General features: G+C 42.4%; 1 protein-coding gene across 4 annotated transcripts in view; it reads left to right on the top strand.

Annotated features, from left to right (window-relative positions):
* Positions 1-25,679, top strand: part of LOC115192334 (ecotropic viral integration site 5 protein homolog) — a 100,245-nt gene that overhangs the window by 57,412 nt on the left and 17,154 nt on the right. For all 4 annotated transcript variants that reach the window (XM_029750706.1, XM_029750708.1, XM_029750707.1 and 1 more), the window contains 5 exons: positions 1,203-1,334; positions 7,226-7,366; positions 9,116-9,274; positions 11,419-11,565; positions 12,177-12,272. In XM_029750706.1, the coding sequence (XP_029606566.1) occupies positions 1,203-1,334; positions 7,226-7,366; positions 9,116-9,274; positions 11,419-11,565; positions 12,177-12,272 (675 nt within the window). The remainder of the gene's footprint in view (positions 1-1,202; positions 1,335-7,225; positions 7,367-9,115; positions 9,275-11,418; positions 11,566-12,176; positions 12,273-25,679) is intronic.

A 25,679-nucleotide genomic window follows, 5' to 3' on the forward strand; every position in this document is an offset into this window, starting at 1 on the left:
GTCTGAATATTTATGTAAATGTATTTTAGTTTTTTATTTGCAAAAATGTCTAAACCTGTTTTCGCATTGTCATTATGGGGTATTCTATGTAGATTGCTGAGGATCATTTTTTTAAATTTTTTTATCCATTTTGTAATGTAACAAAATATGAAATAAGTCAAGGCGTCTGAATACTTTCCAAATATATCCTGTGTTGGCAATGTTTACTTTTCACACTTAATCAAAATATTTACACTGCTTAGCAACACATTCACAGTCAGTGAAGGTGACAGTGGAGATGGATTCTCCCCACCTCTTCACTGCAGACCACAAACTCTTGTCTCTCTTCTTACTCTATACAGAATGATCCTGTTTCAATGCATTACTTCAAATTGGGGCATGCTGTCAGCGCAGTGCAACCACCTTTTGCTGTCATTAGCATACTCCTGGAAAGGATTCATGAATTTATAAGGAGCTGCTGTGTGGGTGTATGCAATGTGGAGTCAGAGCTGTGTGTGTGTCTGCGGAACCCCAGTGGGACCCTCTCTTGGTGCTAAACAGACACTTTAATATTGATGAGCTGATTTAGTGAAACGTGTTGTGATGTCTGCACTGCGGTGTTTTACATAATGTGCTCTCTTGCTCTGACAATGAGCTGCTATACCCATTAAACATTTATAATGCGTTGGGAGAGTGAGGCTAATTTGTTGTCCTCTGTGGAAATCAAGGATGAAATTGAGAATATGTTTTTGAAAGTGAGGCGCTATACTGCTTGGTGTGTTTTAGAGGGGTTGTTAGTGGTGTTCAATTTAATAAGGTAGATAGTTATTGTGCTGTAACTTAGAAGTAGCTATGTATTTCTCATGTTGATTGCTCAAATGTTTGTAAAAAAACAATACTATGTTCATATATATTAAATGAAAATGTATAACATTTATATTGTTTCGAAACAATGTGTGTATTTTTAATTCGATTTTAAGTAGGTCATTTGAATATCCAGTGTTATTTCGAGATTCTAATGCATTCCTACTCAGACTAACCTAAAGGACACTATTGGCCAGTTTCCCGGAGACATATAAAGCCTAGTCCTGGACTATAATGCACCATAAATTGAGATTCTCCATTGACTAATTTTAGGTCTGGGGAAACAATTTCAAAGGGGGTATAAAATAATATTTCTTCCTCATTCTCCTGGTCCTCCCTCTCCTTTCTCCCTACTGTAGAAGGGCATCCGCTGCTACACAGAGGAGTCTATCCTGCAGCTGGAGAGAGAGCTGGTTCAGGCCAGGCTAAAGGAGGCAGAGTCCCAGTGTGCCCTCAAGGAGATGCAAGACAAGATCCTGGACATTGAGAAGGTATGTTACCTGGCTCAGACGGTCTGTCATGAACTCACTGTCACAGTGCCGCAGCCTAGTCCTCTGTCAGGTATTCCACCTGGAATAGGTAAACATTGTGGGATATTGCCGATAGAAATGTCATGACTAGAGCTGATGTGATTCCGTTTCTACATGTAGAGACTAGAGGCATGTTTGTTCTACATTTAGGGATGCAAATGTCATAAAATGTTGCTGCCGACTAACTGACCCCCATTAACCAGTTAACAACAGGTTACATTTATTTTGTAAAATGATGTGACCAACAGAAAATAATATGCATGCCTACTAGGGCTGGGATGATACCAGTATTGTGATACTTGTTAGTATCGTGGCAAAGAAACAAAATGCGAAGTGGATTTAACTTGGAGGAAAACAGCCCTGTTGGATGTTGGAAACAAACATTGTCTTCATCCAGAGTCACATTTATTTAGGGTTCTATTCAATCCACATAGTGGGAATTCCTCTTTACGGTGTGATAGATTTCATTTTGGAATTGAAAAATGTTTTGTATTGTAAAATATACAGACACACACAAACATCCACACCCCTATCTCCAGCGCCTGCATCACTCTCCGCCACATGACCTCAAACATTTCAACAACTTTCCATTGTGTTAACGATGGAGGATAGGTTGATTTTTCCAGTTAAGTGTACGTTTTTCAAGATGATTGACGAGAAAAGTCTTGTCCAACCCATCGAGTGTCTGACTGCACTCTCAGTGAGAATTTTTTTCTCTTGTGTAATACATTAGTTTATACGGGATTAAGCGTACATTTTCGTTAACTGTCATTTCGTAAGTAATGTTCAGGTGTGAAAGTAAGGCGGTGTGGTCCGGTACGCCGTTCCGGCCAAAAGAAGCAGTGTGGGTACGCCGTTCCGGTAAAACATGAGCCTATCACAATAATGAAAACAAAATGTCTAAAACGGTTGGCTATTACACCATTATTTATCATTCCCATATGAGGCATGAAAATTGAGCGAATGGACTTGAAAACAGGCGGTAGGTGTATAGCCTACGCTCTAAAATGTGATGTGGTTCAACAAGAACATTAACATTAGGCCAAGGCAGAGATACGTGGCCGACAGGAGACGCGCAACGACAGCTGTGGAGGCATTCATCTTGGTCTAAAGAAAATCGGCAAATGTCATCACACTTTTTGGTGTTTTTTTTGTAGCAGATGTCTCTTACCATTCACCACTGTTTGGAGGCTGGAAATAAGTCGGGAGTGGATGAGCGTGCGCGGGTAGCCTAGTAAAGGAGCCCTTTTGAAGTGATTGACAATTAGATAAACACAACCAGTCATGATGTTTTAATGCCACAATAAAAGGTAATACATTTTAAAAGTTAAATGACAAATCTTTATGACCCACAGAGATGCTATTGAGTTAATAGGGATTCTAAATAAAATTCTATGATTAGGCCCCACGGCCGGCATGCCCATCAGGCAGGATTAGAAAGTTGCCTAGAGCGGCAGTTCGACGAGGGCGCAATTTTATGAGTTAAAGATGCACCTCCAACAACACATAACACCTTACATTATTCTGCCCCAAAACAATAACTTCTCTCACCCCACCCAGTGGCATGAGGGCTATTTAAGTGAGCGCTGATGCCGCCCCATGTTAAGCAGTGCCCACTTTGCCAAAGGCAGGGGATCAAAATATTTAGCTTGTCCATGCCCAGCGTGGCTCGCCAGGGTGATGTTGGAGAGACTAACGCTCCCTAAAATGTATTTAATATAGGCTAAATGATGTAGTCTGCGTGTTTTTTGTTGTTGTAGCCCATAGACCAAATGTATTACAATGTCACAAGACACTTTTTCAATCATTAACTTATTAATGAGGAGAGAGTGCAGGAGAAAGTCAACTAAAAAGGTAAGTGGGCAGATATCAGCTTTGGATCGGCTGCTGCATAATGAAACGGAGGTGGACAGCAAATGGTTCCCAATTCATTTCAACAACATTTCTTCATTTTAATTCGACTTCACAAACAATGAGGGCTTTGTTGGAGCCTATTTCTTCCTATTCAATAAAATAAGTGTTAGGCCTACCTGTTTGACAGAAACAATCATGCTATCCATAGATTTGTCATTAATCCAAATCCTCCAATACTGGCACCATGCACTCCTTAAATACACTACATGACCAAAAGTATGTGAACACCTGCTCGTCAAACATCTCATTCCAAAATCATGGGCATTAATATGGAGTTGGTCCCCCCTTTGCTTCTATAACAGCCTCCACTCTTCTGGGAAGGCTTTCCACTAGATGTTGGAACATTGCTGCGGCCGGGGACTTGCTTCCATTTAGCCACAACAGAATTAGTGAGGTCACTGATGTTGGGTGATTAGGCCTGGCTCGCTGTCGGCATTCCGATTCATATCAAAGGTGTTCGATGGGGTTGAGGTTAGGGCTCTATGCAGGCCAGTCAAGTTCCTCCACACTGATCTCAACAAACAATTTCTGAATGGACCTTGCTTTGTGCACGGGGCGTTGTCATGCTGAAACAGGAAAGGGCCTTGCCCAAATTGTAGCCACAAAGTTGGAAGCACAGATTTCCCTTCATTGGAACTAAGGGTCCTAGCCCGAACCATTAAAAACCGCCACCGACCATTGTTTCTCCTCCACCAGACTTTGCAGTTGGCACTATGCATTGGGGCAGGTAGTGTTCTCCTGGCATCCGCAAAACCCAGATTCGTCCATCGGATTGCCAGATGGTGAACTGTGATTCATCACTCCAGAGAACGTGTTTCACTGCTCCAGAGTCCAATGGCGGCGAGCTTTACACCGCTCCAGCCAACGCTTGGCATTGCACATGGTGATCTTGGGCTTGTGTTTGTGTGCTCGGCCATGGAAACCCATTTCATGAAGCTCCCAACAAACGGTTGTTGTGCTGACGTTCCTTCGAGGCAGTTTGGAACTCGGTAGTGTGTGTCGCAACTGAGGACAGACGATTTTTACGCACTTCAGCACTCGGAGGTCCTGCCCTGGCGGGGTTAAACTTGGTCTGCAGTTGTGAGGCCGGTTGGACATACTGCCAAATTCTCTAAAACAATGTTTGAGTCTGTTTAAGGTATAGAAATGAAAATTCTATTCTGGTGGATATTCCTGCAGTTAGCATCCCAAATGCACACTCCCTCAACTTGAGACATCTGTGGCATTGTTGTGTGACAAAACTGCACATTTTAGAGTGGCCTTTTATTGCCCCCAGCACAAGGTGCACCTGTGGAATTATTATGCTGTTTAATCAGCTTTTTGATATGCCACACACATCAGGTGGATGGATTATCTTGGCAAAGGAGAAATGATCACTAACAGGGATGTAAACAAATGTGTGCAGAACATTTGAGAAGAAAGCTTTTTGTGAGTCTGGGACATTTCTGGGATCTTTTATTTTCAGCTCATGAAACATGGGACCAACACTTTACATGTTTGCGTTTTTATATTTTTGTTCAGTATAGATTTTCATAAAAGCTTTTAACATTTTCATTGATCTTGTTGTTTCTAATTACTCATGGATTTTTTTTTACCCTGTAAATTGTTGAGATCATTTAGGAAATAAATATGTAGTGAATTCTTGTATAACTTTTCTTATTTTGAGGTAAAAAAGGTAGTCTTTTGTACTGTAGTTGGCAATAGTCATCTCCAGGTGTCTTGTAAATTACTTGTAGAGATGACATTTTTTACTTTTTGGAGGTTCCTTGAATTTGCCTCTTTTTATTGCTACTTCTGTCAATCTTATCAAATGTATTTATACATTTTTTATTTAACCTTTATTTAACCAGGTAGGCAAGTTGAGAACAAGTTCTCATTTACAATTGCGACCTGGCCAAGATAAAGCAAAGCAGTTCGACAACATACAACAACACAGAGTTACACATGGAGTAAAACAAACATATATTATAATTTAGGTCGCCTGGTAAAATAATAGTTCCTGTCTGGATTTGATCTAATATAGAATTCAAGCTATCTAAAAACACCAGATTTGCCCTGGTGGGATATACAATGAAATCAATGTATTTTCATCATGTAAGGTATAATTAAACATTAGAAAATGGCCTTCTTGGTCCGTGTGCTGGGATATAAGGGAAAATTGTGTATTCTTCTTTATCAGGATGCCTAGACCTCTGCTGTTATTACAGTAGGTGGCAGCATAGGCCTCTCCAACCCAGCTCATCTTTAAACATTCAATTTCTCCTTTTTTGAAATGTAACTTGCAGGAAAACCACATTAAAGTGTTCAAGAACCATATGTTGTTTTCCTATCATGGAGCCTGTGCATAGTCCATGTAATAAGTTGGATTAATTTGGCTTCAACTTGTATAAAATCAAAGTTAACCTTGTCTGTTCCGTCTATTATTGAAGAATCAGATAAAACATTTTAGCAGGCGCTATGCCTTTTTAGGGCTTTTAAGCTCCAACTCCTCTTCTTATGTACCAACAGTCTATAGATTGTTATTGCACAAACGTTGGAGAAAGATTGCAACTTAAGTATTGTGGTCAGTTTGCATTACCTAGTAAATTAAAATATAGTGGCTGGTGGGGGTCTACATGGGGAGAGTGGGTCCACCTAGAGACTGGAGTGAGTTGCCCACACACACACACACACACACACCTCAGAGAAATGTTTGACGCCCTCCCAGTCACCTCGTCCCAATCCCTTGGATAGAGCCACCAATAACCACCATTGTGTTTTAGCTGTAATGACAAAAAGGAATAATGACTCGACATCCTCTCTTAATCTGTCCCGAACTCTTACAGGTTTACAAGTCACAAAAATAAATAGAATTACATTGTAGTATAGTTAAATCGTAGCTAGAAAGGTATCCTATTTCCTCGTCTTCCGGTAAGGGCAATATTCACATTTTTCTACTCGTTCTGTGTTCTTGCTGGTCCAATTCATGTTCTAAAGTTTGCAACTTTTCCTAAATGCTAATTTCGTTCGTTCATGCGCACGCCTTGTTTGTGCGTGTCTGACACGATAGCCTCTACTTTCTTTTCGAGCGAATCCACTTTTGTAATGAGATTTTTGCAGTTCATTTGTTTTGGTGTGCATTGAGAGCATTTAAGCTACGTTTTCCTGGATCGCCTTTAACTGTTTATTACTGACGTTTGCGTTTCCAAGTTGCTCCTCGTCTTTTCCTCTGGGGGAAGCCATGGCTTGTTGGATTCATATCGCCGTGTTGCTTTACCACCTGATTGGTTCGCTGTTGTACAAAACCGATCACTCACACTCCCAGTTGCTTGGGAATAAGTTGATTTATCGGTTTTAGAGGCTTAATATTCACTCCCTATGTGTCCTTTGGTACACGAATGCTCCTCTCCTGCCAGCGTGATAGACTTTACATTTCAATGTTCCCGCTTTAGTGGAGACTGCATTCACAGTGAACGCTGCTTATGTCGACATAATTGGAAAATACTTTGATATGTTTTATCGCGGAATCTTAACGTTTCTGCTTCGTGTTTTTATTTTTGCCATGGAAAAAATATTGTGATACTGGTATCATCACAGCCTTACAAGAAACATTATTTTGGGGGGGACTTTCATTCAAACATGCAACAATAGCCACGAAGCAATATTATGTCACATGCAACTACTGTAATGAAGCAGCCAATGTGAAGTGATTTTCAAACATTTGCCAAAATGCAATTAGCGGGAAACACGCACCTGATGCAAGTGATTTCATGTGACAGAGATGAAAATCTGAATATAATCTACATAATTTATTTTTCTATCTGTATATTCCACAACATTGTGCCCTGCTGAACACATCCCTGGTATGTTACTGTCCCTATCCAGCATACTCCACATCCTGAATTTGGGTCTTCTCAGTCATTGTTTTGGTTGTGACTGTTTGTTTCTGTCTCTCTCAGAGGAACACTTCTCTGCCAGATGACACCAACGTAGTGCGGTTGCAGGAGGAGCTGATAGCAGTGAAGCTGAGAGAGGCTGAGGCTGTGACTGGGCAGAAGGAGCTCAGACAACAGGTCAGAGACGTGGAGGAGCACTGGCAGGTAAGGAACAGCTAAATATACAGTGAGGGGGAAAAAGTATTTGATCCCCTGCTGATTTTGTACGTTTGCCCACTGACAACGAAATGATCAGTCTATCATTTTTATGGTAGGTTTATTTGAACAGTGAGAGACAGAATAACAACAACAAAAAATCCAGAAAAATGCACGTCAAAAATGTTATAAATTGATTTGCATTTTAATGAGGGAAATAAGTATTTGACCCCTCTGCCAAACATGACTTAGTACTTGGTGGCAGAACCCTTGTTGGCAATCACAGAGGTCAGACGTTTCTTGTAGTTGGTCACCAGCTTTGGACACATCTTAGGAGGGATTTTATCCCACTCCTCTTTGCAGATCTTCTTCAAGTCATTAAGGTTTCGAGGCTGACTCGAACCTTCAGCTCCCTCCACAGATTTTCTATGGGATTAAGGTCTGGAGACTGGCTAGGCCACTCCTTTGTTGCCTTGGCCGTGTGTTTTGGGTCATTGTCATGCTGGAATACCCATCCACGACCCATTTTCAATGCCCTGGCTGAGGGAAGGAGGTTCTCACCCAAGATTTGACGGTACATGGCCCCGTCCATCGTCCCTTTGATGCGGTGAAGTTGTCCTGTCCCCTTAGCAGAAAAACACCCCCTTAGCATAATGTTTCCACCTCCATGTTTGACGGTGGGGATGGTGTTCTTGGGGTCATAGGCAGCATTCCTCCTCCTCCAAACATGGTTAGTTGAGTTGATGCCAAAGAGCTCCATTTTGGTCTCATCTGACCACAACACTTTCACCCAGTTGTCCTCTGAATCATTCAGATGTTCATTGGCAAACTTCAGACGGGCATGTATATGTGCTTTCTTGAGCAGGGGGACCTTGCGGGCGCTGCAGGATTTCAGTCCTTCACGGGGTAGTGTGTTACCAATTGTTTTCTTGGTGACTATGGTCCCAGCTGCCTTGAGATCATTGACAAGATCCTCCCGTGTAGTTCTGGGCTGATTCCTCACCGTTCTCATGGTCATTGCAACTCCACGAGGTGAGATCTTGCATGGAGCCCCAGGCCGAGGGATATTGACAGGTCTTTTGTGTTTCTTCCATTTGCGAATAATTGCACCAACTGTTGTCACCTTCTCACCAAGCTGCTTGGCGATGGTCTTGTAGCCCATTCCAGCCTTGTGTAGGTCTACAATCTTGTCCCTGACATCCTTGGAGAGCTCTTTGGTCTTGGCCATGGTGGAGAGTTTGGAATCTGATTGATTGCTTCTGTGGACAGGTGTCTTTTATACAGGTAAACTGAGATTAGGAGCACACTCTTAAAGGGAGTGCTCCTAATCTCAGCTCGTTACCTGTATAAAAGACACCTGGGAGCCATAAATCTTTCTGATTTGAGAGGGGGTCAAATACTTATTTCCCTCATTTAAATGCAAATCAATTTATAACATTTTTGACATGCGTTTTTCTGGATTTTTTTGTTGTTATTCTGTCTCTCACTGTTCAAATAAACCTACCATTAAAATTATAGACTGATAATTTCTTTGTCAGTGGGCAAACGTACAAAATCAGCAGGGGACCAAATACTTTTTTCCCTCACTGTAGTATAATTTTATGAGGGAAGCTTAGGCTGTGACTGGACTGAAGGAGCTCAGTTGGTAAGGAGGAACATCTATTATCCACACCATATAAGGTGAGGACTTAGTTATTTCAGTTGCGTAGAGTCCGAGCATCTTTGGTTGATTGCGTGCGTCTCCACCTGCTCTTACAGCGTCACCTGGCGCGTACGGCGGGCCGCTGGAAGGACAGCCCTAAGAAGAATGCTATGTCTGAGCTGCAGGACGAGCTAATGAGTGTCAGACTACGGGAGGCCGAGGCCCAGGCAGAGCTCAGAGAGTCACGACAGAGGATGATGGAGCTGGAGACACAGGTCAGAGGGCACACACACAGCTAAGCCTTTGTAGAAATATTAGTAGTCTAGTAGTCACCGTGCATTCGGAAAGTTTTCCAACCCCTTGACTTTTTACACATTATATTAGATTACAGCCTTATTCTAAAATGTATTAAATCATTTTTTTCTTATCAATCTACACACAATACCCCATAATGACAAAGGAGGTTTTTAGAAATTTTAGCAAATGTACAAAAAAATAAAATAATTGTTAGCACATTTACATAAGTATTCAAACCCTTTACTCAGTACTTCTTGGGTGTGACGAAACAAGCTTTGCACACCTGTATTTGGGGAGTTTCTCCCATTCTTCTCTGCACAGCTATTTTCAGGTCTCTCCAGGGATGTTCGATTGGGTTCAAGTCCGGGCTCTGGCTGAGACACTCAAGGACTTTGAGACCTGTCTCGAAGCCACTCCTGCGTTGTCTTGGCTGTGTGCTTAGGGTTGTTGTGTTGGAAGGTGAACCTTTGCCCCAGTCTGAGGTCCTGAGCCCTCTGTAGCAGGTTTTCATCAAGGATCTCTCTGTACTTTGTTCCATTTATCTTTCCCTCGATCCTGACTAGCCTCCCAGTCCCTGCCGCTAAAAAATATCCCCACAGCATGATGCTGCCACCACCATGCTTCACCGTAGGGATGGTGCCAGGTTTCCTCCATACGTGATGCTTGGCATTCAGGCCAAAGAGTTCAATCTTGGTTTCATCACACCAGAGAATCTTGTTTTTCATGGTCTGAGAGTCCTTTAGGTGCCTTTTGGCAAACTCTGTCATGTGCTTTTTACTGAGGAGTGGCTTCCGTCTGGCCACTCTACCCTAAAGGCCTGATTGGTAGAGTGCTGCAGATATGGTTATCCTTCTGGAAGGTTCTCCCATCTCCAGAGAGGACCTCTGGAGCTCTGTCAGAGTGACAATCGGGTTCTTGGTCACCTCCCTGACCAAGGCCCTTGCTCAGTTTGGCCGGGCGGCCAACTCTAGGAAGAGTCTTGGTGGTTCCAAACTTCTTCCATTTAAGAATGATGGAGGCCACTGTGTTCTTGGGGACCTTCAATGCTGCAGAAATGTTTTGGCACCCTTCCCCAGATCTATGCCTCGACCCAATTCTGTCTCGGAGCTCTACGGACAATTCCTTCGACCTCATGGCTTGGTTTTTGCTTTTGACATGCACTGTGGGAACTTCTATAGACCGCTCTTTGCCTTTCCAAATCATGTCCAAACAATTGAATTTACCGCAGGTGGACTCCAATCAAGTTGTGGAAACATCTCAAGGATGATCAATGGAAACAGGATGCACCTGAGCTCAATTTCGAGTCTCATAGCAAAGGGTCTGAATACTTATGTAAATAAGGTATTTCTGTGTAGATTCTTTTATACATTTGCAACAATTTCTAAAAACCTGTTTTCGCTTTGTCATTATGGGGTGTTGTGTGTAGAGTGATGAGGAACATGTTTTATTTAATCCATTTTAGAATAAGACTGTAACCTAACACAGTGGAAAAAGTCAAGGGGTCCGAATACTTTCCGAATGCACTGTACATACACTCACCCACCACTAATGCTACTGCCATACTGTTATTATTATTGTTACTTTTATTTATCCTACTACCAGTACATTTTTCCTAATCCCTGCCTGTGTGTACATAACTACCTCAATACTCCAGTGTCCCTGCACATTGTAAATGTGGTGTTGGCACTGACCCTGTATATAACTTCCTTTCTTATTTGTTTTATTAGTCATACTTGTTTATATTGAATACTGCACTATTGGATAATGCTTGCAAGTTAAGCATTTCACTACTTGTTCATGTGACAAATAAAACTTGAATTTGAGGGTATTCAAATGGCCCTTTTTATTGCGTTATCAAATCTCTAGGGGGCAGCAGAAGTACATATTTTGAACTGTCAAAGTATCCGTAGCTCCAGATGTACTGGTGTAAGGCGGTAATGTATTCCAAGTTGAAGAGGGCCGACATTTTAAGTTAATGCTTTCTATTGTAGTAGGCGAATAATGATTCAAGATATAGAAATTGCTTAAAATGGGTTGCTTCTTGTGATATAGCAGAGGGGTTGTGTAGTGCATAAACTGCCCCCTCCCAAAATGTACCTTCCATATCCCTCCCTGCCTGCAGAACCAGATCCATGGCAACCAGCTGCGTCGGGCGGAGCAAGAGGGCCGGGGCTTTCAGGAGCATGTGACTGTGCTGACCGCCCAGAACAAGAGCCTGTACGTTCAGCTGCAGGAGATCAAACGCAAACAGGCGGAGATTGAGTGCAAGGTAAGAAAGTTTGCTGTTGGGATGACTAGAACTGGCTGGTGAGGTGGCTTTTTCCATTGATACCCTATTCACACTACTGAGCCGAACAGAGCTGAGCTAACTGAACTGTGCTGGCCTGGTTATGCTGCATAATGCATCCACCGTAGAATCTGAAACCATGCCAGAAAGTGCAATGTGAATATTTCTCAATCACTGTTGGGATAAGTTGTCGAAAATCATTATTTTATCTGATCTGTTGCCTCTTGTTAAGATCAGGTCTTCAGGTTCTGAGCAGGGAAGCAGTTTGTTTTGACTTCTTGACATCTTCAGATAACACATTCACCAGCATAGAGATGTTAAGTGTGTGTGTAGCAACACCCCTTTTCTCTCTGGGATTTCCACAGGAACCATACTAAACTGTAATAAAATAAATGCTTCCCAGGGGCTTACAGTGTGGTAATGGCTGTTAACATGTCTTTGGTAACACTCTAGAAAGATTACTTCAGCAGAGGTAATAGCCTATTCCATTTACGTCAGTTAGCCTATCTTTTCTACAATGAAGTCTACAATGCGAGTTAACATTTCATGTTCGGTGACACTCTGGCCTGACAGTATTTATTTCTTTGTTTCAGAACAAGGAGGAGGTGATGGCGGTGAGGCTGAGAGAGGCTGACAACATTGCTGCTATGGCTGAGCTGCAGCAACAAATCTCTGAACTGGAGATACAGGTACAGTACTTTACCCTGGCCCCCCTCTGAGTCATACTAGCCTGGCTAGTCATTTCAGCCTAGTCATGGACTAGAGAGCACTTTAATCTCTATTGAAAGTACTTCATAGCAAGTTTATTATAGTTAACAAAAACTGAAACAAAAACTAATCATGGGGAAAAAAACAATATAGTAAACTGAAATAAAATGATTAACAAACCTGATTGAAAAACTAAAACTATCCTGAAAATATTATCTTTGACCCCCAAAACTAACTAAAATACAAACCATCATGAATTATGTTCATTCAACTTCTGTGGTTTTCAAGCTTTATTGGGGTGTTTTCAAGCTTCTCAATCTGGCGGGTAAATGCGGCCAGGGTATGGCGATGTTTCAAAAAGGCCTCGTTTGTGCATCACGAGCTATCACTAGTCCAAAGGGGGGCAAAGTAGCTAATTTGATTCTTCTTACATGGACTACTGAAGTTAAAAAAGCATTGGGTTGGGGTTAAACGTGCAAGAATTCCATTTCACTATATTTTTTGCACCAGTCTCGACACTATTCCTTTTAAAGGGAGGTCGAACTTCCTGATTTGGCCTCGGTTTCATTTCTCCTCATTAGGAAATGCGACTGAGAACGAGATTTGGGTTTTGGCGGCATGCTTTGATGTTGGTGTGTGTTTGTTTGAACGTGGGAAGCGTTTCGTAGTTTCACTCTGCCAAAACAGTACACAGTTAGTCACTCACCCTTCTCGATAACTTAAAACATTCTAACCAGGTCTTGTGTCTGGAAGTAGACTAGCCAGCAAGCTAGCCAACTTCTTTCGTATATTAGCTTCAGCCGGCGGTGGCAAAGTTGGTTTGACTATCTGTGGTGCTAGTTGGGGACCGTCAATAAATTACACAATGTAAATGGGACTCATTTTTTTATATATTTTTTAGTTAAATAGGCAAGAACAAATTCTTATTTGGGGACAGGGGCTGGGATAAAAAATAAATATGTAGGACAAAATACACATCACTACAAAAAGAGATCTAAGACAACACATGGTAGCAACACAACGTGGTAGGAGCACAAACAACGTTGTTAGGCACAGACAACAGCACGAGGGGCAAAACGGTCGAGGCCGCAATGCATCACGTGAAGCAGCCGCAAGTGTCAGTGAGTCCATGATTGAGTCTTTGAACGTAGAGATGGAGATAAAACTGTCCAGTTGTTTTTTGCAGCTCATTCCAGTCACTAGCTACAGCGTACTGAAAAGAGGAGCGATTTAGGGATGTGTGTGCTTTGGGGACCTTTAACTGAATGTGACTGGCAGAACGGGTGTTTTATGTGGAGGATGAGGGCTGCAGTAGATATCTCAGATAGGGGGGAGTGAGGACTAAGAGGGTTTTATAAATAAGCGTCAACGAATGGGTCTTAAGCCGGGAATACAGAGATGGCCAGTTCGCAGAAGAGTCTATAGAGTGCGGGGATGGACCTATAAGGAGCATTAGTGGCAAATCTGATGGTCGAATGGTAAAGAACATCTAGCCGCTCGAGAACACCCTCACCTGCAGATATATCAATTACATCTCTGTAATCTAGCATGGGTAGGATGATCTTCTGAATCAGTGTTAGTTTAGAAGCTGGGGTGAAAGAGGAAACCAAGTCTAGATTTAACCTTAGCCTGCAGCTTGGATATGTGCTGACGCATCAAGAAATCCAGTCAATTGATTATTGACAAGTTTTTCCTAACACTTTTGATTAACAGGACAGGATAGAAATTGGCCTATAACGGTTAAGACCAGCTTGTGCTCCCCCTTTAAATAACGGATGCACCGTGGCTGTCTTCCCAGAGAGGAGAGACGGGCTCTGCGATGATGGGGCTGTAACCTTAAAGAAAGGATCTAAACCATCCGACCCAGTAGTTTTTTTAGGGTCAAGTTTATTAAGGAGCTCCTTTAGCACCTTAGACTCAGTGACTGCCTGCAGGGAGAAGCTGTGTAGCGGAGCAGGGGGAAAAGAGGGAGGAGCGTCAGGGCTAATTGCATTAGAAGGGCTGGGATAGGATGTGTTGGATGGGCAAGGAGGCGTGGCTGGGTCCAATTAGGAATCCTGACTTAATGAAGTGGTGATTTAAAGAGCTCAGTCATACACTCATTGTCAGTAACAAACACATCATCAACACTAAGGGACATGGGCAGCTGTTAGGTGGAAGGTTTATTCTGCAGGTCTTTCACCATTTTCCAGAACTTCTTGGGGGTAGACCCACAGAGAGAACTGCTCCTAAAAGTAACTAACTTTGGCCTTCCAGATAGCCTGAGTGCACATGTGCCGAGCCTTTTGCCAAATGGGGTTCTTGAGGTGGAGTAACTCTGCCAGATTACTGTCGAACCCGGGGCTAAACTTGTTTTTTTAAGTCTCATTTTCTTTATGGTGGCGCGCTTCTTAACAATACCACTGAAAATATAAAAAAAGAAGGTCCAAGCATCTTCGACAGAGAAAATCAAGCTGATTCTATACCAATTTACAGAGGCCTGATCAATAAAGTTTTTCAGCAATCATCTATGGCAAATCGGTACAGGTTGTTTAACTGATCTGCCATTACGAACACAAGCTGTAAAACAGTGATCACTAAGATCATTACAGAAAACACCAGACTGGTACCTATCAAGAGTATTTGTGAGGATAACATCAAGGAGAGTAGCTGTTTCTGGGTGTTTGGAGTCATACCTTGTTGGATTGGTAATAATCTGAGATTTAGGTAGTCCCGTTGTTTTAAGACTTGGTGTGGTGGTTTAAGCATGTCCCAGTTTAGGTCACCTATTAGGACAAATTCAGACTTAGTGTAAGGGGCCAGGAAAGAGCTTAGGGCAGGTAGGTTACAGGCTGGTTGTGATCGTGGACGATAACACCAAGCAACAGTCATCAGAGATATTTGAAAGCTTAATGCTTAAAACCAGATAATCAAATTGTTTGAGCACTGAAGGTGATCCTTGGTAAAGATTGCCACTCCACCACCTTTGGAAGATCCTTCTTGCCGAAAAAGGTTATAACCAGAAAGGTTAACATCAGTGTTCAGAACACTCTTTCTCTGTAATGACCAACACATCTGGGTTGGACCTGTGAACTCACACTTTTAATTGATAAATTGTAGGTAATAAGCTTCTAGTGTTAATGTGCAGAAAACCGAGGCTTTTAAGAGAGCAGAAATGAGTGAAGCGGAAATCATCAGAGCACAAGTCATAATTGGGGCAAACAACAGTCGACGTGACAGGGTGTACATGCTCATTGCTGGATATTGTCAGCAGTAATACAATCAGGGCACGGCGGAGGACAGGGAGAGCTTTGTAGTGTTGCTTTTTTTATGGCATTTGAATGTGTATCATATGGCAACAAGATCATATTGTACAGCAGTTTCATCAGGTAACATGAATACAAAGCTAGGATGGGAGGCCAAGAGTCCGTTTAACCAGTAGATTCAAAGTCTGCAGTGTGTGTGTGTGTGTGTGCGCGCTGGAGGCGAGCGAAAGCTCGGGAGAGAGGGGGCAGTGTGGCAGGGGTACCTGTACCAGACGGGGATACCGGCCAGGGCAGACAGGGAGCACATTGCCAGGTGGTATCAAAGCAGCAGGCAATGGGAGTAGGTGTCACACCCGCTTGGGAGAAGCTTTTGTCGGGAGGCTGAGTAGAAGGAGAGGCGTTCAACCTTACCAGACAGGCACGTGGTTGAGCAGATAAAACGTCCGAAATGAAAAAGCTGAATGGGAAAGAAATTGCAGGCGACAAAACCAAGATGCTGGTAAAAACGCTAAATTCCAAAGCCATATCAAACAGCAATTCATGTAAATAGCGAAAAAGTAAACGCTGCATATGTACCAGCAGCGTCCTTAGCCAGCAGCCATTTTACAGCAAACAGGAACATGCTTAACTGTGAGGATTGTGTGGAGTCATTTCCGTCTCGTTACACACCTTTTAGTTGTCTCATTAAATGCTTTCAATATTTGTATATGAATTTCAACAATTTAAAGTTCGTTTTTTAAGTTGTTGAAATGTGGTGGAGCTACTGACGTTTTAAAATATTGTGTTATTTTCTGATGGTCCCAAACATGCCCCATAGGGATATCGAATGTCAAACCAAATTGACCATGGGCATTACGATCGGGTTGCATGCAAATGTGGTCCAAATTGATTATTACCAGCTGTGGTCAGAATTGAACCGAACCCAACCCAAGGACATATAATTTTTTTCCCTAAAGATCTCGCAAATCTCTGTTTTGGATGAGACCTATGTCCAAAATTATCCTATTTACACTTTTGTCAATTTTACACTAGAATAAATGTTTCTGACTCATTGATACCACATAGGCCAAAAGGAGAAGTTGCTTATTACATTCAGTTTCTCTTTAAATCCAAGTCACATTGAGGTTGACCTTACCTTAACTTGTGAGAACCATAAAGCCATAGGGTTCACATTTGAACAGTTGACCACAGCGGGGAAAACGTGTAGAGCTGTCCTGATGCTCTGTCTAACCATTCATAATCACTGTGTGCAATATGGTTTTGAAACCCTCAGAAATGTCACTTTCAGAGCACCCCAAAATTATTTTACAAATACAAAATATATATATATGTGTGCTGTTTTAATGCAAATTCCCACAAAGGTGTTTTGCATTGCATTTCCTGAGCTAATGTCAATTCGGGAGGGAACAACAACAAAAAACTCTCGGCTCAAAGCTGTTTTGAACAAAAATCCTCAGTGGAAATCTGTGATTAAACAGTGTATCTAGTGTAAATTGTTTCTAGACTTGACCAAACCTCAGCTAATCAAAAGGGACGTGGAATGACTCCAATGTAGCATTGGAGTCATGAAGGGCTAAACTAACCTAAGACCTGACCCATCACCTTATGGGTGGCAGGTAGCCTAGCGGTTAAGAGCGTTTGGCCAGTAACCATAAAGTCGCTGGTTCCAATCACCGAGACGACTAATCTGTCGATGTGCCCTTGAGCAAAGCACTTAACCCTAATTGCTCCTGTAAGTTGCTCTGGATAAGAGCGTCTGGTAAATTACGACAATGTAAATTACTGCCCCCCAGTTGCAAGAAGTGACATCCCAAAAACACACAAAAAACTATACAACCCGAATGGCTCCTAGCATGCTTTCTGTCCCTAACACTAAAACAATATTATTTTCATACAACTTACACAAAATAAAAACTAGCAAATCAGGTCTCAAAACTAACTGAAAATAAGCTGAATTCAAATTTAAAAGAAAAACTGAATAGATGTAAATACAAACACAAAAAAGCAAAACTATAATAACCTTGCTTCAAAGTCCATGACAAGGCTTAAATGTTGTCCTGCCCATAGCGACTTCTCAACATAAGCCACAATTCAACACTCCGTACCCACTCCATCATCATCTGAGCATTTCGGCTAACTCTGAGTTTACCAGCACTCGACACAGAGACGCACCATACATAGGCCTACAGAAAGGTGTACAGATTAGGGCCCTTATCTATTTGAGTGATTTCTTCATTGATGTGAGGAAGAAGGTGGGGTGATTTTAAAGCGAAAGCTTTGAAAAAGGCCTGCTTACTGCAGAGGTGAGGAGTGCACCAAGAAACCATGATCATCTCCAGAAAGGAAAGTGACTCTTGTAGTCTAGCGTATCATCATTTCATATTTTACCAACCATGCTCATGCCTGATTGAGTAGTCATTAAAACATGGCACCCTCAGTGGGTTGCCGATTTTTGTTTAGCTCCGACTATGTATTTGGAGATTGAAATCAACCTTTCTCTGAAAGAATTGAACATTATGGAAAATGAGTTTTTTTTGTACAGATTGAAGAGAAGTTTACTTGGTGTTTTAATGTATCAGCAGCAGCTCAACAGATTTTCTGCCAGTAGAAAACAACCTATGCATTTCCTGTGCTAGTGATTTGTCAGGTTATTGAAGCCTCGGTGTGGGAATCTTCCTACCATGCTGCGGTTCTTTATCTAGTGTCCTGAGATTGCTGTTGGTGTCGTCTGTGTGTGAAACTACACCCAAAACAACACTATGTTAACTCTTAATACTTTTATCCAAAGTGAATTATTACATAGTTTTTCTCATTATGGAAAAAAGTTTTAGTCCTTGATTATGAGCAGACTAGTTTCAGTGGTAGTATCATCTTCTGTGATCTGAGAAGAAACAGGGGAGGTTGACAGTGATTGCTTCAGTATTTCCACCAGCTCAGTCTGAAGAAACGTGATAATGCAGAAGCTTTGATGTTTTAGCCCAGCAAGTAAACACGTTGGCGTTTCAGAAACATTGCTGAAACTTGTGAACTAGGTGTCAGACTCTCTGTCTGCTTTCTTCACAGCGTCGGCCCACACACACCCACCCATTAATATACCGACAATTGACCTATACTACAGAGTTAACACATCCAAAAATGATGTACAAGAAATAGTCTTATATGCATTGTTAAAGGAAGACTGCACTTCCTGATTTGCCCTTGTTTTTCATCAATGCTCATTACGAAATGCTAGCGGCCATGACTGAAGGCAAACTAAAGTTGTCTTGGCTGTGTTTTTGCTATTCAATCACAACAAACAAGGTCAGGAGTGAGTACAGTGAGGTAAGCGAAGCTAGCTTTGCTATGGAGAGAACTAAGTTATGAAGTTGAGGACTCCCTTCCTAACTGGCTTGCCATCTCAAGATGGTCAGCTAATTCAGTTATATATGTAGGCTAAAGCCAAGCTGACAGCAGCTAACTAGCATAGCTCGGTGATACCTGCAGCTGGCTATCCTATCTTACTGATATTTTTATGGCAAGAAGCAAGAGCCAGTGTCTCAAATGTTTCAATGTTCCGTCATGTAAATACATGTTACCGTGGAAACAGTCTTTACTGGGGGACAAATTCCAGAACTACTAATGCTACTAATGTGAACACTGCACAAACATCACCCAGCTTGGGTGTCAATAGATTTATCCCCCCCAAAAATCGGTGTGTGTTCATGTTACAAAGTAGGGCTTGGCAATATATTTATTTTTTACAAGATATTCCAAATGACTGTATCGCAATAAAAGAATGATGAGTGTTTGTCCGCTTCTTCTCATATTGTCTTTTTAGTCTTGTCTCTTGTGCTCCTTTTGTGCTGTGTGCACCTTCCTGTTTACACACACACATCAAGCCCCACCCCCTGCCACTCAACAACAAAGATGAGAGATCACTTCTTCCTCTTATACAAACGGTTTCAACTCGCTATTTGGAGTTTGGTCCAACGATCGGTCATATTGACACCGAAACACATTGAGACATTCTTACTGTAATAGAGGAGAAGTTAACCTTTCTAATGATACCCTTTTTATGTCTCAACTCTTCAAATTGCGCGCAGAGCAAACACTACTAAAATGGGAGTATCAATGAACATTTGATTCTGGAAAAATAGTCATGCGGCATTGCATTACCACGATCTGCTAGGAGTATTTTAGCCTAGCAGTTTAGTCTGCTTTTTATAAATGTGCAATATGCATAAAACACGACATAAGGAATCATTCTGAGAAATACAGTACGCCACGTCATTTAAACATCTGCAGAAAGTGGACAGGCTAGCAAGCTGTTCAAACAGTTGGAGACGGACAGAAGGGTGTGTTCATAATATATAATCTGTTATACCTTGTTAGCAAGCAAATAGATCCAAGTTGGATAAACTTGAAATAAACTCAGCAAAAAAAAGAAACGTCCCTCTTTCAGGACCCTGTCTTTCAAAGATAATTCGTAAAATCCAAATAACTTCACAGATATTCATTGTAAAGGGTTTAAACACTGTTTCCCATGCTTGTTCAATGAACCATAAACAATCAATGAACATGCACCTGTGTTACGGTCGTTAAGACACTAACAGCTTAGACAGTAGGCAATTAAGGTCACAGTTATGAAAACTTAGGACACTAAATAGGCCTTTCTACTGACTCTGAAAAACCCCAAAAGAAAGCTGCCCAGGGTCCCTGCTCATCTGTGTGAACGTGCCTCAGGCATGCTGCAAGGAGGCACGAGGACTGCAGATGTGGCCAGGGCAATAAATTGCAATGTCCGTACTGTGACTAAGACAGCGCTACAGGGAGACAGGAACGCACAATCCCTCCATCAGTGCTCAGACTGTCCGCAATAGGCTGAGAGAGGCTGGACTGAGGGCTTGTAGGCCTGTTGAATCTCCCGAAGAACAGTTCTTATGCTGATGTTGCTTCCAGAGGCAGTTTGGAACTAACTCAGTAGTGATTGTTGCAACCGAGGACAGACTATTTTTACGCGCTACGTGCTTCAGCACTCAGCGGTCCCGTTCTGTGAGCTTGTGTGGCCTACCACTTCGCGGCTGAGCCGTTGTTACTCCTAGACGTTTCCACTTCACGATAACAGCACTTACAGTTGACCGGGGCAGCTCTAGCAGGGCATAAATTTGACCAACTGACTTGTTGGAAAGGTGGCATCCTATGACGGTGCCACATTGAAAGTCACTGAGTTCTTCAGTAAGGCCATATAGAATATAGAAAAGTATTACAGGTTATGGACAGGTGCAGTCAGGTGGCAGGGGGGGTTTGAGTGCATGTCATTTCATCCTGGATATGAAAGAGTTTGCCTCAACCCATTGGTCCAGCAGGCATAGTTCAATAACTACAGGCAGATGTGAGATGCAGAAGGATGGCACTCTTGTCATACCACTCTTTAGGCTACTGACCAATTCAATGGAGGAAGCGTTGCGTCGGCCAGTAGCCTACAAAGTAAAATGAGAAGAGTGCAATTGTTGAATTGATGTAAACATTCTAAACAAAGTGTTTTGATAACTTTCAAGTGCAACAGTTCCATGTAGAATAAACCATACTACACATAATACTGTAGAAGCAGTCTTCTGCTAATATAACAATGTGCAAATATTATACCTTCCTGTATGGTCTCCCATATACAGTGCATTCATAATGTATTCAGACCTCTTTACTTTTTCCACATTTTGTTACGTTACAGCCTTATTCTAAAATTGATGAGGGGGGAAAAAACAATTTAATCAATCTACACAAAATACCCCAAAATGGAAACGCAAAAAAACATATTTTTTAAAAAACATTTTGCAAATTAAGAATAAATAAATGAAATATGACATTTTGGTAGCGATTACAGCCTTGAGTCTTCTTGGGTATGACGCGTCAAGCTTGGCACACCTTTATTTGGGGATTTTCTCCCATTCTTCTCTGCAGATCCTCTCCAGCTCTGTCAGATTGGATGGGCAGCGTTTTCAGGTCAGCTATTTTCAGGTCTCTCCAGACATGTTCAATCGGGTTCAAGTCCAGGCTATGGCTGTGCCACTCAAGGACATTCAGAAACGTGTCACGAAGCCTCTCCTGCGTTGTCTTGGCTGTGTGCTTAGGGTTGTTGTCCTGTTGGAAGGTGAACCTTCGCCCCAGTCTGAGGTCCTGAGCGCTCTGGAGCAGGTTTTCATCAAGGATCTCTCTGTACTTTGCTCCGTTCATCGTTCCCTTGATCCTGACTAGTCTCCCAGTCCTTGCCGTTGAAAAACATCCCCACAGCATGATGCTGCCACCACTATGCTTCATCATAGGGATGGTGCCAGGTTTCCTCCAGACGTGATGCTTGGCATTCAGGCCAGAGTTCAATCTTGGTTTCATCAGACCAGAGAACTTGTTTCTCATGGTTTGAGTCCTTTAGGCACCTTTTGGCAAACTCTAAGCGGGCTGTCGTGCCATTTACTGAGGAGTTGCTTCCGTCTGGCCACTCTACCTTAAAGGCGTGATTGGTGGAGTGCTGCAGAGATGGCTGTCCTTCTGGAAGTTTCTCCCATCTCCACAGAGGATCTCTGTCAGAGTGACCATCGGGTTCTTGGTCACCTCCCTGACCAAGGCCCTTTTCCACCGATTGTTCAGTTTGGCTGGACAGCCAGCTCTAGGAAAAGTCTTGGTGGTTCCAAACCTCTTCCATTTAAGAATGATGGAGGCCACTGTGTCCGTGGGGACCTTTAATGTTGCAGACTTTTTTTGGTACCCTGCCCCAGATCTGTGCCTCGACACAATCCTGTCTCGGCGCTCTACGGACAAATTCCTTCGACCTCATGGGATCAATGGAAACATGAATGAATACTTTTGTAAATTAAGTTATTTCAGTTTTTTTTATTTTAATACAATTTGCCAAAATGTCTGAACCTGTTTTCACTGTTATTATGGTGTATTGTGTGTAGATTAATAATGCATTTTCCTTACTTTTTTAAAATCCATTTTAGAATAAGGCTAACAAAATGTGGGAAAAGTCAAGGGATCTGAATACTTTCCTAATGCACTGTAAGACAAGCATTCCCTAACATGTTTGAATAATACACTATAAACCGACTCAGGAGGCGGCATACGAACCACCGCTTCTGAATATATTACTCACTAATGTTCAGTCTCTGGACAACAAAGTAGACGAGCGCAGGGCAAGAATCTACTTCCAGAGAGACATCAGGGACCGTAACATACTCTGTTTCACTGAATCATATCTTCAGATATGCTCTCCCCGGCCATACAGACAGCAGGGTTCTCCACACATCGCACGGACAGGAAGAAAGATCTCTCCAGGAAAAAGAAAGGCAGAGGTGTATGTTGCATGATTTAACTGCTCATGGTGTGATTGTGGTAATGTACAGGAACTCAAGTAATTTTGTTCTCCCATTCTGGAATATCTCACTATCAAATGCCGACGGCATTACCTCCCGAGAGAATTGTCATCGTCACGGCCGTGTATATTCCCCTTCAAGCCGACACTGCGACTGCTCGAGGAACTACACTGGACTTTGTACCAACTGGAAGCAGCATATCCTGAGGCTGCATTTATTGTAGCTGGGGACTTTAATAAATCTAATCTAAGGAAAATTCTACCGAAGTTTTATCAACATATCGCCTGTTCTACTCGCTCATCAACAATTCTTGACCATTGCTACTCCCCTTTCAGGTACGGCTACAAGGTCCTCCCAACCCCTTCTTTCAGCAAATCAGACCACACCTCCATTCTGCTCCTCCCTTCCTATAGGCAGAAACTTTAAACAAGAAGCACCCATGGTAAGGACTGTTAAATGTTGTTCTGACCAATCGGAATCTATGCTTCAAGATTGTTTTGATCACGCGGACTGGAATATGTTCCGGTTTGCCTCTAATAACCGTGACCTATACACAGACTCAGCGAAAGGAAGTGCATAGAGGATGTTGTTCCCACTGTGAGGATTAGAATTTATCCAAACCAAAAACTGCATCAATGTTGACTATGAACTTTTTTTTTACCCTACCGTGGGACAGACTGTTTGTTCCCACACTCGGGACTCTGACTCTCTATTGGTTACACAGACTTTTGGCACCTCATCCTATTCCAACCGCCTATCACTGGCTTTGTATTCATGTTACCTGATGAAATTGATGTATAATATGATCCTGTTGCCATCTAATGCACATTCAAATGTCATAAATCAACACTGCAGAGCTCTCCCTGTCCTCTGCCGTGCCTTGATTGTATTACTGCTGATGATATCTGGAAATGTGAATGTACACTATGGCCCATCTGTTTCTTGCCCCAATTCTGACGTGTGCTTTATCTGTTTCGCTGATTTCTGCTCTCGTAAAAGCCTGGGTTTTCTGCATGTTAACACTTGAAAGTGTGGGTTCACAGCTCCAATCCAGATGTGTTGGTCATTACTGAGACGTGGTTAAGGAAGAGTGTTTTGAATACTGATGTTAACCTTTCTGGCTATAACCTTTTTTGGCAAAACAGATCTTCCAAAGGTGGGGGAGTGGCAATCTTTACGAAGGATCACCTTCAGTGCTCGGTTGTCTCCACCAAGTCTGTACCCAAACAACAATTTGATTTGCTGGTTTTAAACATGAAACTTAGCTCTTCGTTGACTGTTGCGGGGTGTTATCGACCTCCATCAGTACCCTACCTGCCCTAAGCTCTCTCCTGGCCCCTTACACAAAGTCTGAATTGGTCCTCCTAGGTGACCCAAACTGGGGCATGCTTATACCACCTGACCAAGTCCTAAAGCAATGGGACTCCCTAAATCTTTCTCAGATTATTACCAATCCCACAAGGTATGACTCCAAACACCCAGAAAGGGCTACTCTACTTGGTGTTATCCTCACAAATAATCCTGATGGGTACAAGCCTGGTGATTTCTGTAATGACCTTAGTGATCACTGCTCAGTCAAACGTCCTGTCCTGATTTGTCATAGATGCTTGCTAAGCAAAACTTCCTTCATGACCTGGCCTCTAAATTGGTATAAAATCAGCTTGATCCCCTCTGTCGAAGAAGCTTGGACTTTCTTTTTTGATATCTTCAGTGATATTGTTAACAAACACTCCCCCATAAAGAAAATGAGAATTAAAAACAGGTTCAGCCCCTGGTTCGACCGTGATCTGGCAGAGTTACTCCACCTCAAGAATTGCATTTGGTGAAAGGCTCGGCACACGCATACTCAGGCTGACTGGCTCTCGTTCAGGCAAATGAGTAATAAGTGCACTCAGGCTATCCGGAAGGCCAAAGTTAGTTACTTTAAGGAGCTGTTCTCTCTCTGTGGGTCTAACCCCAAGAAGTTCTGGAAAATGGTTAAAGACCTGGAGAATAAACCCTCCTCCTCACAGCTGCCCATGTCCTTTTAAAGTTGATGATGTGGTTGTTACTGACAAGCACATGGCTGAGCTCTTTAATCACCACTTCATTAAGTCAGGATTCCTATTTGATTCAGCCATGCCGCCTCGCCCGTCCCAACATTTCCTCATCTCCCACCCCTTCTAATGCGACTAGCCCCGATGCTCCTCCCTCTTTCCCCTGCCCCGCTACAAAGTTTCTCCCTGCAGGCGGTCACTGAGTCCGAGATGCTAAAGGTGGTCCTTAAACTTGACCTCAAAAAAACATCTCTGTCAGATGGTTTAGACCCTATAATCGCCAAGACTATCTCTGACATTTTTAACCTGTTTCCTCTGTCTGAGGAGGTTCCCATTGCTTGCAAGGCAGCCATGGTTAGTCCTTTTATTTAAAGGGGGAGATCAAGCTGAACCCAACTGTTATAGGCCTATTTCTATTTTGCCCTGTTTATCAAAAGTGTTGGGAAAACTTCAATAATCAACTGACTGGCTTTCTTGATGTCTATAGTATTCTCTCTGGCATGCAATCTGGTTTCCACTCAGGTTATGGATGTGTCACTGCAACCTTAAAGGTCCTCAGTGATGTCACCATTGCCCTTGATTCTAATTAATGTTGTGCTGCTATTTTTATTGACTTGGCCAAAGCTTTTGATAGGGTAGACCATTCCATTCTTGTGGGCTGGCTAAGGAGTATTGGTGTCTCTGAGGGGTCTTTGACCTGGTTTGCTAACTACCTCTCTCAAATAGTACAGTGTATAAAGTCAAAACATCTGCTGTCTCAG

This window comes from Salmo trutta, chromosome 4 (assembly GCF_901001165.1).
Source record: "Salmo trutta chromosome 4, fSalTru1.1, whole genome shotgun sequence".
NCBI classification, from domain to species: domain Eukaryota; kingdom Metazoa; phylum Chordata; class Actinopteri; order Salmoniformes; family Salmonidae; genus Salmo; species Salmo trutta.